This window comes from Haemaphysalis longicornis, unplaced genomic scaffold (assembly GCF_048455015.1).
Source record: "Haemaphysalis longicornis isolate Haplotype H1 unplaced genomic scaffold, Haemaphysalis longicornis Haplotype H1 scaffold_5, whole genome shotgun sequence".
Taxonomy (NCBI): Eukaryota; Metazoa; Arthropoda; class Arachnida; order Ixodida; family Ixodidae; genus Haemaphysalis; species Haemaphysalis longicornis.
The window spans coordinates 101,561,081-101,573,683 of NW_027526385.1; the positions used below are offsets into that span (position 1 = coordinate 101,561,081).

The 12,603-nt window shown below is 51.1% G+C and overlaps 3 protein-coding genes across 3 annotated transcripts; 2 read left to right on the forward strand and 1 right to left on the reverse strand.

Annotated features, from left to right (window-relative positions):
• Positions 1 to 325: 325 nt before the first annotated feature.
• On the forward strand, positions 326 to 2,761 carry LOC144139345 (uncharacterized). The gene is made up of 5 exons (XM_077671720.1): positions 326 to 422; positions 497 to 649; positions 739 to 855; positions 993 to 1,124; positions 2,718 to 2,761. The coding sequence occupies exons 1-4, from the start codon at positions 388 to 390 to the stop codon at positions 1,093 to 1,095; spliced, it is 408 nt and encodes a 135-aa protein (XP_077527846.1). The 5' UTR covers positions 326 to 387; the 3' UTR covers positions 1,096 to 1,124; positions 2,718 to 2,761.
• A 1,856-nt stretch (positions 2,762 to 4,617) lies between these two features.
• Positions 4,618 to 5,089, forward strand: LOC144139841 (ras GTPase-activating-like protein IQGAP2). Its single transcript, XM_077672088.1, has 2 exons — positions 4,618 to 4,806; positions 4,856 to 5,089. The coding sequence occupies exons 1-2, from the start codon at positions 4,618 to 4,620 to the stop codon at positions 5,087 to 5,089; spliced, it is 423 nt and encodes a 140-aa protein (XP_077528214.1).
• Positions 5,090 to 7,106: 2,017 nt separating this feature from the next.
• Positions 7,107 to 12,269, reverse strand: LOC144138648 (uncharacterized). The gene has a single exon (XM_077671041.1). It carries the CDS (start codon positions 12,261 to 12,263, stop codon positions 11,052 to 11,054), a length of 1,212 nt encoding a protein of 403 aa, XP_077527167.1. The 5' UTR covers positions 12,264 to 12,269; the 3' UTR covers positions 7,107 to 11,051.
• Positions 12,270 to 12,603: the final 334 nt, after the last annotated feature.

A 12,603-nucleotide genomic window follows, 5' to 3' on the forward strand; every position in this document is an offset into this window, starting at 1 on the left:
TATAGTTTTATTAGTGCAGTCATATAGACGCGTGGCACGCGAAAGTTGCGGGTTCGATTCTCGGTGCGGGATACAAGCGGACGCTCTTTTCAGTCCCCAATTACTTTTAGAGCACAATAAATCATCGGGGTGCGTAAACTGCGTCTTGTCTCCGGTCTCTGAATGCTTTGGGTTTTTAAAGAAACCCGGGTCCAGTTACCGCACTACTTGCTGCCGAACTTTTTGAAGCGCGGAGGAATGGTGGTGACAGAGGATATATATTGCCGGTCGCCCCTATTGCCGCCATCATAGCGTCGGCCCAGGCGGAGCAGGCGAGTCTTAGCAGTCGGGCAGGAGCCCGAGGCGTGGAGCGCGGCTCAACGGTCAGCCGTACTAAAAAAATCAGCTATGGGCGAAAGCAGCCGTACGACGAAAGAAATTAGGTGAGCGAAGTCCCCGGGATGCGGGGCGTTATTTAATTGCGTTTGTAATTCACTTTCCTGTGGTGTTGTTTCAGGTTGTCGTGTGCCAGGTGCCACAAGCCCTCGCTCAACGCTGTCATCTGTAGCCGCCAGCACCTCACCTGCGTGTCATGCACGTACCATGAGGATGGGACCCTCCGGGGAAAAGGCTGCGGCTACTGCAGAAAGGGCTCCGTCCCAAGTCACCGGTAGTTTTTTGCTCGTTTCACCGTGTCTCGTGATATGATTGTGATTTCTGGGGGGCTGATCTCTATCGGCTCTGTTTTTCTTCGCGCAGGCCTGATGAGGCACACAACCTTATCACGCATCTCCTCATCATGGGGGGCGTTCGGGCATGCCCGTTTCCAAGCTGCCGGACGGTGTTCTACCGCTGGACGGCGCAGCGCCATTACCGGTTAGTGTCCGAAATCCTTCTCTTGCTACCTTGCTACGAGCTGCGATTGGCGCCTTTCTCGTGCCCGACGCCGCGCCAACTGCCTTTGTGAATACTGCCTTAATGAGGTATTGGTATTGCTGGTATTGCTTTCCCAGCGAAGAGCACGGCGGTAATGAGGCGCCCGAAAGCAGCGATGAATCCGAGCCTGAAGAGCAGCGGCGCCCCCCGCGGCGCAGGAAGTGCTGTCGGAGACGGTAGCACCTAGTAGCACCCTTCCAGGCGTCCAGGTAGGCACGATCTCGGGCTAGCGATTAATTCGCACTTCGCTAAGGGCGGCGGGGTCTACCAACGGAGGCATTTGTTGCCGACGCGGCAATGTATACTGCGCAACGATTGAGGGCGAGCGGAGAGAGCAGCATTATTTAGAATCCACTTCGTCACACGGACACTTTGATATCCGGATTGAGGCGAAGCGCGATTGACTTTTCGAGCGCGCTGGACGCATTGTCGCTGCTACAGGGCACGTTTCAATCCCGAGTGGAAAGTTAGTTAGTCCGTGGCCCTGATCCCTTTCGACTCGGGGCAGGCCGATCCGGTTGCGGCAGAAAGTGAGGCTCCCAACGGGCCCGGAGGGCGGTCCACTTATCTCCCCAGCTGCTGATCATGCAGGATGTGCTCCGGGTGGAGACGTTTTTGAAACTTTGGCAGTGTCGCTCCAGACGACGCAGTCATCATATGGTGTGCGAGGCTTGCTGATCTTTCGCTTCTGTGGTGTCCGTGAATGCCAGGCTGTCGGCTAACGTCGTCGCTTGATGTTCGGTCGTTCAGCTTTGGTAATTCGCGGAGCACATGCTCTATCGTCTAATTCTGGGCTCCACACTGCCGACACGGTGCATTTCGCCCAATAGCTGCTGTCGCCTTGGCTGTGCGAGCACGAATCTCGTGCGTGCCTGGAGCAGCGGGGCGCACTCTCCATCGCCACGCTGGGTCTTGATTATGTTTGTAGTACTCAGCGAGGTTAATTGACGTATTCATGGGAGGTTGTGCCCATTACTACACCAGGGTGGCTTATCCTGCTCTGGTGAGGGAGTGCGTTAACGGCAATGGTCACCGCAATCAGGTCGTAGCCCAAACCTCATTCTGCAATTCCATCAACACGCGGATGTTTTTTAATCCGGTGGGAATTGTGCGGCACCGAGACCACGGTACTTCTGCAAGTGAGGCGGATGCTCTACCTCTACGCTACCGCTGCACCACCGCGGTGCAGGTAATAAATGCCAGTCTACCATTGTCCCTGAAGAAGAAAGTGTACGACAGCTGCATCTTACCGGTACTCACCTACGGGCCAGAAAGAAACTTGGGGGCTCACTAAGAGTGTTCTACTTAAATTGAGGGCGACTCAGCGAGCAATAAAACAGAAGATGATAGGTGCAACATTAACGGAAAAGAAGAGAGCGGACTGGGTCAGGTAATAAACGCGTGTTAAAGACATATTAGTAGAAATTAATGAGACATGGACGTGGGCAGGGCATGTAATGCCAAGGAAAGATAACCGTTGGTCATTAAGGGTAACAGAGTTGATCCCTAGAGAAGGCAAGCGTGGCTAGATGGGCAGATGAGTTGAAGAAGTTTGCGGGGAGAAATTGGTCGCAGTTAACACAGGACCGGGATAATTGGACATTAACGGGAGAGGCAGTGGGCGTAGATAGGCTGGTGATGATGATGATGACTGGGCGAAGCTTAGGTCTTTAAGACCACTATTCGCCAATGTCGGGCAGATTTGGGGAGAACCTTGCAAATAGCCTTGCTAGCTTTCGTTTGTCGGACTTTGCGTAAGAGAAACGCGCAACGTTCACTAATAAATTGCTATTTCTTCGCAGGTCGGCCTGCTTCACCCGACGCAGCCCAATGCCGCCTGTGCCCGCCTGTCTTAGGCCAAAAATTGCAAATAAAAGGGACCGACGCCATTTTTGAGGTTGTTTCACTACCCCTTCCCGGTGGCTCAGAGGCACTGCACTTTGAGCCCCGGTGGAAGTGGATTCGTACTCACATTTCACTTTTACTTTTACGTGTAGTTTTTATGAAACTATTAAAAGGGGCGGTTGACTGTACAAACATGCATTCGGTGCCTCACTCAGCTCCGATTACAGCCTACAAAGCATTGTTTTAACTCAGGGAAAATAAACGGCACGTTAGCATTCAAAGGACGCAATAAAACTATGGGCCCCCGTTACAATCGCCGTGTCGTGTATCTCGGCATTGTGTTGTTATGCAGGCGTCAGACAAGATTCTGTAATGTCGCCGAGCAGTACCCAGAGAGTAGGTGGGGTTCCCATTGCTTCATCTCAAATATGTCTGAAGGTTGCGACAACATTGGCATCGTGCTCACGCAGTGTCTGTCGTGCCTCCCGGCGGCACTTCAGCCAAGCGCTGGAACCACGGCTAAAGCGCCGTCCGCCGACACTCGAGCCCGGTTCCTAGCGTACTTTTCATTACATCTTTAGCTATAATAAAAATGTTTATTTTCTCAGGTATGTCTCAAGTTTTAAGTGTTTCAAATAGGTTTTTTTCTCTTCGATAGGTAATTTTAGTTTTCTTCGTTTAGTTATATATAAATGGAGGGCGAAGTAGTTCCAGGCACGGCATTTTTTCACCGAAAGGTTGGTGGACGTCGCTTTAGTGGGGTGCTTATAGTACCGTCTGAAGGCGCTTTAGACGCAGCCTTGTTCTTATTGGGACAAGGTGGTCTTCTTAATGAACGTAGCGGTGTAGTGGAGGTGATGGCAGAAAAGTGGCTCGTTACCATCTAATGGGGATTGGTCAGTGAGGGGCTGCCTAGTAATAACTTTTTCTCTCTTTTGACTAAAATAACCATTGTCAAGCCCTGGACAGTGCTGCTTTTTGGCAAAAATTAGACTGGTAGTTCTAGCCACAAACAAAATCATGTTTATTTCTGAACGTTCACCTGTCTATTGTTACAGCAGTTGGTAGGCTCTCAAAACGTCGCCATCGCCTTCACCACAATTTTCTCACTTCGAAGTTCACCTTTATTTTTACACAGTGTCTAGAGTGCCGTCCGACGGCACTCTAGCTGATCGTTGCAGGCATGGCTAGAGTGCCGTCCGACGACATTCGAATATTTAACGCAGGGCTAGCACCAGCCGAAGAGTCTGGCGTTGTAGTGTAGAGGACCCGTCTTAGCTTCTTGATCCCAAAGTCGGTGGTACGAGACCGGCTCTTGCAGCGGTTGCTTTTATTTTCATTATTTATTTGAGGTGTAATTTTTATGCCTTAGGTTAGTTTTGGTGTTTTAAATGACTTCTTTGTTTGCGTTAGGTTATCTTATGTTATGTTTAGGTAAGGTTGCCTAGTTTCACGTTATACAGCGATGGACTGCCAGACGCGGCAATTTTGCAACAAAACGCTGGTGGACGTCGATATAGTGGAATGCTTATAATGCCGTCGGACGGCACTCTAGATACGGCCTTATTTTTACGCTTCTTCAAAAATGAGACCACAATTTGGCCTGGCCAGTCCCCCAGAGTTGGCACGCGTCGTGGTAATTCTTGCTCCAACCAACCAAAAATCAACATCATTCAAGAAAGGGGGGCGGAAGAGAGCTGTCCTCTATTCGTGAATTGCGGCCGCTCTCGGCGTCAGAGATTTCTTAGTCACCTTTCAGGTGTGCTTCGCTAGGGCCCGACGCCCTGCTTCTCAGTTGACCGCTCGGTGCCCTCAGCAATTTCACCGCCGGAACCGCAGAGCGCACATTGTGGAAACATGTCGTCGGCGGGGCAGGACGTGTACGACGAGCTCCGGCCGTCGTCGGACGAGATGGACGAGAGGCGGCAGCCGCGGATGGACTACCTGTACCTGTGCCACCTGGAGGAGACCCGGCTGTGGCTCTCGTCGTTCATCGAGGAAGAGCTGCCGTCGGCGAAGCGGCCCGAGGACTCGCTGCGCAATGGCGTCTACCTTGTCGCACGTCTTCGCACCGGCCGAGGTTCCCCTGCGCAAGATCTACGACGCCGACAAGAGCGTGCTCCGGGAGCAGGGCCGGTGCTTCCGACACACGTACATCAACCGCTGGCTGAAGGCGATGCGCTCCATCAACTTCCCCGAGTACTTCTTCCCGGAACCGTTCGACCTATACGAAAAGAAAAGCCAATCGAATGTCATTTACTGCCTGCATGGTCCTCTACCTCTTCAAGCTGGGCAAGGTGGCCAAGATGAAGAAGTAGCTCACATGTGAGCTTCACTTTTCCGACGACGAGGTCGGACAGGTTTGTGACCCCACACCCAATTTTTCACGTTTGGCACTTTGTCTGCGGCGACCTGAAGGTTGACATCACAGGATATATTCAGGACCGTATTCTGTGTCCCTCTTCCACTCAATTTACTCCCTCTACTCGGCTGAGGGGAGGATTCCGAAATGCTCATGCATGGGGAAATCAATTTCAAGGGTCTCCTCCACTGGAGGCTTGAGTAGAGGAAGGATTCAGAATACCAGGGTTAGTTTGAAAACAGCCGTGCTTCATATGTCTTAGCACGGGAGATTGTCAGCGCTGCATCAGTGCCACAGTGTAAGAAATAGTTTGTCAGTGCTCGGTCGGAGTATGGTGGATGTAAAGCGGGTTCCCAAAAAGTCGGCGCAAGATTGCGTATAGGAAACGATTGGGAGAGAGTACCCCGACGCCTTCCAATGTGCCATTTCTTGGTAGCCATATTAGTACGACCGCTGCCAAAACCCGATGTGAGCGGAGTCTACGCACAAACTAACCGGTAGCAGGACTGCGGCGGTCGGTGCTTTTCTATTCACGTTCGTTTTCTTTTTCGCGCTGTTTCACGCGGCCGATATGTTTTGCTTGTGTCCCCCCCCATGGGCGCCCCCGGACATGCGTGTAGTGTTCAGGCCCTATTCTCATTTTCATAATTGCCCCGTGAATTTGCCGAGTTTTTCGCGCAAGGAAAACGTAAGCAATCAGTGAAGCGACGCACGCAAAGCTATGATGACGTGCACTGCAATTTGACGCTTAGATTTTAAAGCTCACAACCAAGCTATCAAATATTGCGCATAAAGGATGTAAAAACACTTGGCATAGATATAGGACGGCGGTTGAGGCCGGCAAAAGAAACACAGTTGTTCAGGTTTAAATTGGCCTCAGCACCACAAGGCGATCAATTAACGTTGATCTAAAAGCGAAGGAAAGGCGGGCCTTGAGCTAAGGAATATCACAATATTTTTTGCTATTTATTTATCCGAATCTCATTTAGTAGCATAGTTGAGCTGTCTGCTGGAATGCAATCTTTGCTCCGTTATCAGCCACCTTCCCGGCCGTCACCACCACCGTGATATTGTCGGCTTCTATGTTACAAGTTCATGGCGTGATCACAACGAAAATGCGGCCTGGGCCATCGGTTGTATGACGTGTAATGCTATGTTTAGACTATACCGACGTAACAGCCATATCGTGCGCTATGGACGTAACAAAAAGGCGTTTCATGCAGGTCGGTTGGCTGAGACGTGAAAGGACTTCATTCTGTAAAGCTATTACGACAGTTGCGACAACAGTCTGAACCCAGCCTAGGGGCCGCGAATCGCGACGCCTGATAACGGCGTGGTACCGATGCCACCGATTTACTCATTCGTCATACTCGACCTCAATAAGCGCTGTAATGAATAAAACAGTACGTTTTCTTATTTTTTCGTTAATTCAGTCACGTGACCCACCAGTTTACTAGGTGAACTGTGGAGAAATTTCAAGCTTTTGGTTCTTTGTGACCGAAAAGCTTGTACTTCCCTCTTAGGTTACTGTTACGCCAAAGAACTGATTGGTATTGTATTGCCAAAGATATAACGAAATACGGAACGTTATAGTTATGCTCCGTTTTCCTTGACAGAGAAACAGTCAAATATATTATCTCTTTTGATAGAAAACAGTTTTGTTACGTAAGATTTTGTATCCATATCAGGGAAACTTCGGCTGTGCTTTGGATCCACACCCCCTAACAGAGCAGTGCCGAAAACTCGGCGATAGTTGCCGCATGCGCCATAAGCATTTGCTGCGGCGGCCGTCGTCTGCTGGGGTTTCCCAAGAGAAAAACGGTGCACCCGATTTTTAAGTGCGAATGCACTTTATAAGCGACCTCAAACCATCCACCGCCGGCGGCGTCGGCGTCCGCAGTGCTCCTCTATATTTAAAAAAGAAACGGCATCCGGCGCCAGGTGTCGATCCGAGGACTTTGCGGCCGCAGCGGGACGCTCTACCGACCAAGCCACGGACACTTTTTTTTTATTGCAATATTTCAGCACAAAACAAGCACCATCAAACAAAAAACTGCAACGATAAAACTGCTAGTCATCACCTTGCCAGCAGAAAAACGATTAAAATTGTTTGAGGTTGGTCAGTGTTTCCATCACAGGCAACCACTCTGGAGGCTCAGGCTGAGCCCTCCACACTTCAATAATCATGCGCATTGAATCAACGAAATATTCCCTTGACCATTTAGCGTCAACGTCCCTATGGCGTATGGCCATGCGGGATTTCCAAATTGCATGTAGGGCCAGGACCATCACGAGGTCGTAAGGTACTTCGTCACTCTCAATCGGTAAAAACCTAATGCCGTGAGCGTCCAGAGGGAAATCTTTTTTGAGGGTCCGCTGAAGCACGTCCCAAAAGAAGACCCCGTCCCAGCAGTCCAAAAACACGTGTTCTACAGTCTCGGGTTTTCTGCACGGGTAGCAGTCCACCCCACCCGGCAAAAACATTCCCTTTTCCTTCTGCCACGTTTTCACATCAAGGACGCCCGAGTGAAGTTTAAAGAAAAAAGTCTTAACCCATGGGCCAATCGCCATACGTTTCACACGCTTAAGCACATCCTGTCCTGGCCCTACACGGTAGAGCGATCTATACAATGGAACGGGAAGTACGGAATCAACGAGGTCATTATACAATCTTTTACGCGTCACACTAGATAAGTACTCTAGCGTGAAGCGTGCACGCAAAAACATGGTGGCTTGTACCACCTCACGGAAGTAGCCTTTCGTTGCGCCAAACGAAAAAGAAGCTGACGTTACAACAAAATCAGGAAGCGCTCTGGCCAACTTCACCTGACACACAGTGCGCAAAAAGGGGTCCTTCACATCCCGAAGAAACAAAAAACGATTTACCACTTGACGCAAAAACAGATGCGATAATGACAGGCCACCAAGACGCACGCGCCGAAACAGGTTCGTACGGCTGGTTCTCTCCCATGACGACTCCCAAATCAACACAGCAAAAACTCGGTGCAAGGCCTGTACATGTGCCCGCGAACAATGCAACACCTGTAGAACGTACCACAGTTTGCTAATTAAAAACACATTACACACTGAGGCCCTCGCAAATATTGAAAGTCCGCTACCCTTCCATTTCTCGGCCTTTTCACGCAATTCGACTGTTTGACTGCGCCAATAAGGGTCGCTGTCTACATAGTTCTCGAGGGGCACTCCCAAGTACTTCACCGGCGTCGTCTGCCAGCTGATACACTCGAAAACACTAGGCGTACTGTCCCACTGGCCATGCCAGAAGCCTAGACATTTCTGCCAATTAACACCACTGGCACTGTACTTACAAAACATTTTCAAGGTGTTTACAGCAATACTTATGCTTCTCCTATCAACAAAAAAGAGAGCAATGTCGTCAGCGTAAGCTAACACCCGCACTTCACACGACTGAAGTTTAAAACCTTTGACGTCTTCGCTCCTGATTACACTTAAACAAAAGGCTTCAATGTACAAACAAAAAAGCAACGGAGACAATGGGCAACCCTGACGAACGGCACGTTGAACAGGAACGGGTGTGCCGATCGTTTAGTTAATAACAAGCCTCGTAGAAAACCCAGTGTACGCCATGCGCACACCATTAAGAATAACAGAACCAACATTCACGTGTTCCAACATATTTAACAAAAGTTCGTGAGACACCTGATCGAAGGCTTTAGCCATGTCTACCTGGAGCATTGCCAAAGTCCCTTGCATGGCGTCACAACACTCGAGAACACTTCGGGCAGTATGAATATTTGTAACTATCGACCGCCCTTTGATCCCGCACGTTTGATGCGGTCCTACCACGTCCTTTATGACAGTCTGTAAGCGGCTAGCCAATATTTTCATTAAAACCTTATAGTCGACATTTGTCAGACTAATAGGACGAAAGCCAGGGATCTGTCTGAGTTTCGCAACCTCCTCCGATTTCGGTATAAACACAGTGTGAGACACAAGAAAAGAAGGTGGCAGCACACCTTTGTGGTACGCCTCAGAGTAAACTTTACATAAAACCGGGCTGATGTCACCCTTAAACGCCTTGTAGAAAGCGGCGCTCAGGCCATCAGGGCCCGGCGTCTTCCCTGGGCTCAACTCGTCGATAGCGCCGCGTATCTCTTCTACTGTAATATCTCTTTCGAGATGCGCCTTAACTTCCTCGTCTAAGCACGGTAACAAAGACGTAAACTCTTCTCTAAACTTGACGGCATTGACAGGATGACAAGAAAACAAATTTTTATAAAAGTCACAAAAACAACGCTCTATATTAGCCTGGTCACTATAAACCACACCTTCGGCTTCAATTTCCAATATCGCATTTCTGCGAGCATACTTTTTTTCCGCGCTGAACGCTCTTTTAGTCGGCGCTTCCCCGTGCAAAAATCGTTCAGCTCTTGCGCGCACAAGCGCACCCTCATACTTCTCTTTATCTATTACTTCGAGCTGCGCTTTTAGTCCTCTAATGTCATCCTTCAACGCCCCAGGCGATTCACACTCTTCCTTAACGTAAACGTCCAGGGTACTTCGTAACCAGACTTCTCTTTGCTTCTCGTCGTATTTGATTGCGGATGATCTTTCAATGGCCTTTAACTTAACTTCTTGTTTGAAGAGCTCCCAATTGAGCGTAAAGTTAAGGTTCTCTTCACCACAGAAAAACGTCCGTGCGCATGCGTTAACGGCCTCAGTGAAAAGTTCATCCTGCAGCAGCTTGTTATTAAGCTTCCAAAGCCCCCAACAGAACGCGTTGCCTGGTTTTGCAATTCTACCAACGATTACGGTCACAAGGCAGTGATCGCTGAAGGAAACAGGGGAGACTCGGTAGCTATCACACTCCGGCAGAATCTCTGACGAAACATACACTCTGTCGAGACGCGCATGACTGCTGCCCTGGAAGTGTGTATAGCGAACGGAACCGCTACTGCCAAGGCTATCACCCACATCTTCCAGCGCAAAGTCAGCGACGATATCAGTTAAAACTATCGTACTCGCATCGCGGAACCTTGTCGAGCTACTTTTATCTTGCGCGGAACATACGCAATTAAAGTCGCCAAGTAAAATAACAAGCCTCTCCGTATCGCAAAGCCCGCGAACATCCTCAAAAAAACCTTTCCTTTCCGCTGCCTTTGTGGGCGCGTACACACAGATCAAGCGCCATTCGCTTGACGATAAAACAAAATCGCACACAACAAAACGCCCACACTCGGACGCGGTGACGGTCTCTAGGGTTGCCCCCAAACTCCTTCGTACCAACAGGGCAACACCCGCAGACATCCCGACCGCGTGAGCAACGCACACGTCATACCTCGACGCAAACGGGCGCACCATACGATCTGTCTGCTCCTCTCTCTCAACCTTCGTTTCTTGTACCGCCACTATATCCAGGTCCTGTTCGGTCACTAAACGTTACAACTGATTCTGCCGTCTCCTGTCAGCAAGCCCCCTGACGTTAAGCGTGGCAATACGGATTGGCGTATTTAAATACACCAGGTTATGAGAGAAAACAAACAGATCCCAAAACATTTACACTGGTACATTTGAAAAGAAAAAAAAAATACCGTAAAACGACGAAAACAACCCCCCCCCCCCAAAAAAAAAAAAAAAAAAAACGGATCCAATTTGAGCCCGTTGAGAGAGCTTCACTTGACGCGCGTACATACAAAAACACCCCAAACCCCCGCCCTGGCACGAAGGAAGAACTCTTCGACACCCAACACACCCCCCAAAAAACGCGCAATGACCGCAAGGAAAACCCTTCGACACCCGACACAGAACCAAAAACCCACGTAATACAACCAACGACCTTAAGCCCATCACTAGAACACGCCCTGCACTTTCCTTGCTTTTCAACGACACACAAAGACAATTTAAAAATACTTTTAGCAGTCCGAAAGCGGAGTCAAGGATGGCGTTCTTACGCATTCTTTGTTGCCGTGGGTCCTCTGTCGTAGGGCGTGTTAAGCTTCGGCTTGAAGCTCGAGCGCCGCGACGTAGGTCCCACACTCACCGACCCCACCGCTACGGAACCATCCCCCCCTCCCCGTTGCCCGACACTGTCTTGACCAAGGAGGTTGTCTTGACGCGGCCGCTTGGCCACAGACTGGTCCTGGTCGCCAGTTTTCAAGTCGACGCCCTGTTGGGGGGCGGGAGTTTCCAACGCCGGAAACTGACCCGCCGTGCTCACCGGGCTCTCACCGTCGCCATCGTACGTCAGCTGGTCTCCTTCGCTGGCACTTTGCGCAGGTAGCACTACGACAGCGACCGACTCCTTCACCTCAGCGCTCTTTTCAGGCGGCGCGTCCCCCGTCACCGGGTCTCCGCCGCCCCCTGCTGCAGCCGCCTCCGCCTCCTCCTCGTCCATGATGTTCTCCGTTCGGTCTACATCCCCCACCGGTCCGGCCACCTTCGCGTACGTCCGCACGCACTCGTTCGCTTCATGACCGAAGCGGCGGCAGAGAGTGCAGCGCGGCACCTTGCAGTCGCGCCTCATGTGCCCCGTGCCAGAGCAGCGAAGGCACTGCGGGGCCCTGCCGGGCACGACCACGAGCGCCTGCTCGCCTGCGACACGGAGCTGGTGGGGCAGGTCCTCAGCCCTCACGCCCGCGTTGAGCTTGAGGGTCACGGACCGCGTCGTCGAGCCCTTGTCGTGGACGCCTTGTACACGCCAGCGCTCCCGTGAAACGTCGCTGACCCTCCCGTAGGGAGCCAGCGCAACTCGAACGTCGTCCTCGGTCACGTTGTAAAGCAGCCAGTGGAGCTTCAGCCGCAGGTCCTGGTTGGCAGGGTCGATGACGAGGCAGTGTCGACCTTTGACTTGAAGCTCCTTTGCTTCCAAGATCTTTTTGACGCCTTGCTCCGATTTGAACGTCACCGCCCATACGTGACTCATTTGGAACGCCCCCAAGGCAAGCACCTCAGGGAGCAATTCCAGCCGAGCCAAAGTATCGCGGAAATCTTCAACGCGATACGGGCGGGCGCGCATGTCACCGTGCAAAAAAACTGTGTTAAAAACGATACGTCCTGTAGGCAATGTCGGCAACGAAACTTGATAACTATCGTCCTGAGCAAACATCCTGTTTCCGCGGCCAACATGGGCCGCATTAACCGCTCCTGAGGAGCCCTGCATCCTGCATCCGTTCACTGCGGTGGCCGGAAGCAGAATCAAGCCACGGACACGACGCTGATATCAGTGTTAGTGACGCGCCTTATATCTTTAACGCATTCAAACTACGTCGTCAGCGGCGTGCGTTGGCGACTCAGCGGCGTTATAGCGGCTTGATAACTGCGTGGTGTACACGTGATACTACAAACCCGATGGAAGAGATGGAAGAGAAGGCGGCGAGGCGGTGGGCTGCGGGGGCCGAGCGCAAGCGCCGCAAGCGGGCCGACAACCGTGCATTCGCACTTTCACATTCTCCCCCTCGGGGAAATGCGGGGGAATTTTTTTCAGTTGCTTATCGCACGGC

Bases quoted from the DNA above. Each gene is read 5' to 3' on its own strand.
- LOC144139345 (XM_077671720.1), top strand. From the start codon at position 388: ATGGGCGAAAGCAGCCGTACGACGAAAGAAATTAG. The intron at 650-738 runs GTAGTTTTTTGC...TTCTTCGCGCAG, and splicing joins GGCTCCGTCCCAAGTCACCG to GCCTGATGAGGCACACAACC. The intron at 856-992 runs GTTAGTGTCCGA...TTGCTTTCCCAG, and splicing joins ACGGCGCAGCGCCATTACCG to CGAAGAGCACGGCGGTAATG.
- LOC144139841 (XM_077672088.1), top strand. From the start codon at position 4,618: ATGTCGTCGGCGGGGCAGGACGTGTACGACGAGCTCCGGCCGTCGTCG. The intron at 4,807-4,855 runs GTCTACCTTGTC...CCCCTGCGCAAG, and splicing joins AGGACTCGCTGCGCAATGGC to ATCTACGACGCCGACAAGAG.
- LOC144138648 (XM_077671041.1), bottom strand. From the start codon at position 12,263: ATGCAGGGCTCCTCAGGAGCGGTTAATGCGGCCCATGTTGGCCGCGGA.